Consider the following 1,629-nt stretch of genomic DNA (forward strand, 5'->3'; position numbering starts at 1 on the left):
AACCCTTGACCTTGGTGTTATAACACCACACTCTAACCAACTGAGCTAACCAGCCAGCCCCCAGTTATATACTTTTTTTTTTTTTTTTTTGTCTTTTGTCTTTTTCCGTGTCCAGCAACGGATCGCAACCCTCAGTGTTGCCCCCGTACCGGGCCGGGGACCGGCAACGGGATTGCAACCCTCGGTGTTGCTCCCGCGCCTCGCTCAGCCAGTGAGCGGGAACCGGTCTGTATGTGGGATCCGAACCCTCGGGCGGGAGCGCCGCCGCACTTCCCAAGCGGCGCACTATCCAGTGCGCCACCAGGCCAGCCCCGCAGTTATATACTTTTAAGATATGTTTAATATACCTTTGACCATTTGCTCCAGATTTTCCAAATAAAATTTATATTGGCTAACCAGGCCTTCTTCAAATTCTCTTAACTTTTGGGTTTCTTTGCGAATCTGAAAAGACCAAACAGATCGTTTTTTAAAATCAAAATATCAAAATCCAAAAATTAGCAGAACACCTGAGTGCCTAGTATATGCCATGTTGCTAAAAAAAAAAAAAAGAAAAAGAAAAAAAAAGAAAAGACTCCTGCTGTTTCTCTCATCTCTCAATCTCCAAAATTTTCAGCTTATCTTATATAGTAATTATACCTAGTATTACCTTGGTAGACTTTTCTGCTTCTGTTAGGGGCCGGATTTTATATGAAGGAGTAATGTCTTTAAATAACTCCATCAGAGAAACAATCACCAGCTTTCGAACAGTAACAGCCACATCAGGATCCTGTTCCATCAACATGGAACGTAATTCTTTCAATTTTTTCATCTGTTAAAGAAATAACTTATAAGGCTAGAGAAATCATGGCAAAACAATTATGAACAAAAGACAACAGCCCCAAATCTGGCACAATAAGTAGAATTTGCACAATAACTCAGAGACTAGACAAGCCATACAGAATTCCAGACACTGCTCACTTTTCTAAAATATAAATCACTAAAATTATAAGGTAATCATATTTTTATTATATAAAATAGTTAGAAAAATATAGGTTTAAAAAAAGACTTAAATTTGTTAATTTAACTATTTTTAGAAATTCTTTTTTGTTGAGTTTTCTTAAAGCATGTGTCCTATTTTCCTAAAAACACTTTTTGAAATATATTAAAATGTTGTACACACCAAATATATTAATCACCTATACCCAAATTAATCGGGAATCAAATATAGCCACGTTAGCTTTAACAAGACTCATCTAAAGATAATTTGTATGATGTAATACAGAAATAAAAAATTGGTTTCAACTAATGTGCTTGCTTTGATGAACTACTAATTCCTGCTGAAGCAATATCTTGAGAAATAACACTCTTGTTGGTTAGTAAAATTTACTAGAGCAGGGAGGAGGACAGATATGCCACCACCTATTTACTATCACTAAAGTATCTGGAGCATGAGGCTCCAGAGTAGAAGACCTGGGTTCCAATCTAGTGTCTGTTAAAATCTGAAACAAATCACTTGAGGTTTTTAAAGCTCAATTTTTCAACTGTAAAATGAGATCAATTTACAAGATCTGGGCCGAGCCCGTGGCGCGCTCGGGAGAGTGCGGCACTCCCGCCGCGGGTTCGGATCCTATATAGGGATGACCGGTGCGC

General features: G+C 38.2%; 1 protein-coding gene across 1 annotated transcript in view; it reads right to left on the reverse strand.

Annotated features, from left to right (window-relative positions):
- NOC3L (nucleolar complex associated 3 homolog (S. cerevisiae)) overlaps positions 1-1,629 on the reverse strand; it is a 36,465-nt gene that overhangs the window by 25,747 nt on the left and 9,089 nt on the right. Inside the window, 2 exon segments of the mRNA XM_008588708.1 lie at positions 348-441; positions 647-808. Of these exon segments, the coding sequence (XP_008586930.1) occupies positions 348-441; positions 647-808 (256 nt within the window).

This window comes from Galeopterus variegatus, unplaced genomic scaffold (assembly GCF_000696425.1).
Source record: "Galeopterus variegatus unplaced genomic scaffold, G_variegatus-3.0.2 Scaffold4981, whole genome shotgun sequence".
Lineage (NCBI taxonomy): Eukaryota > Metazoa > Chordata > Mammalia > Dermoptera > Cynocephalidae > Galeopterus > Galeopterus variegatus.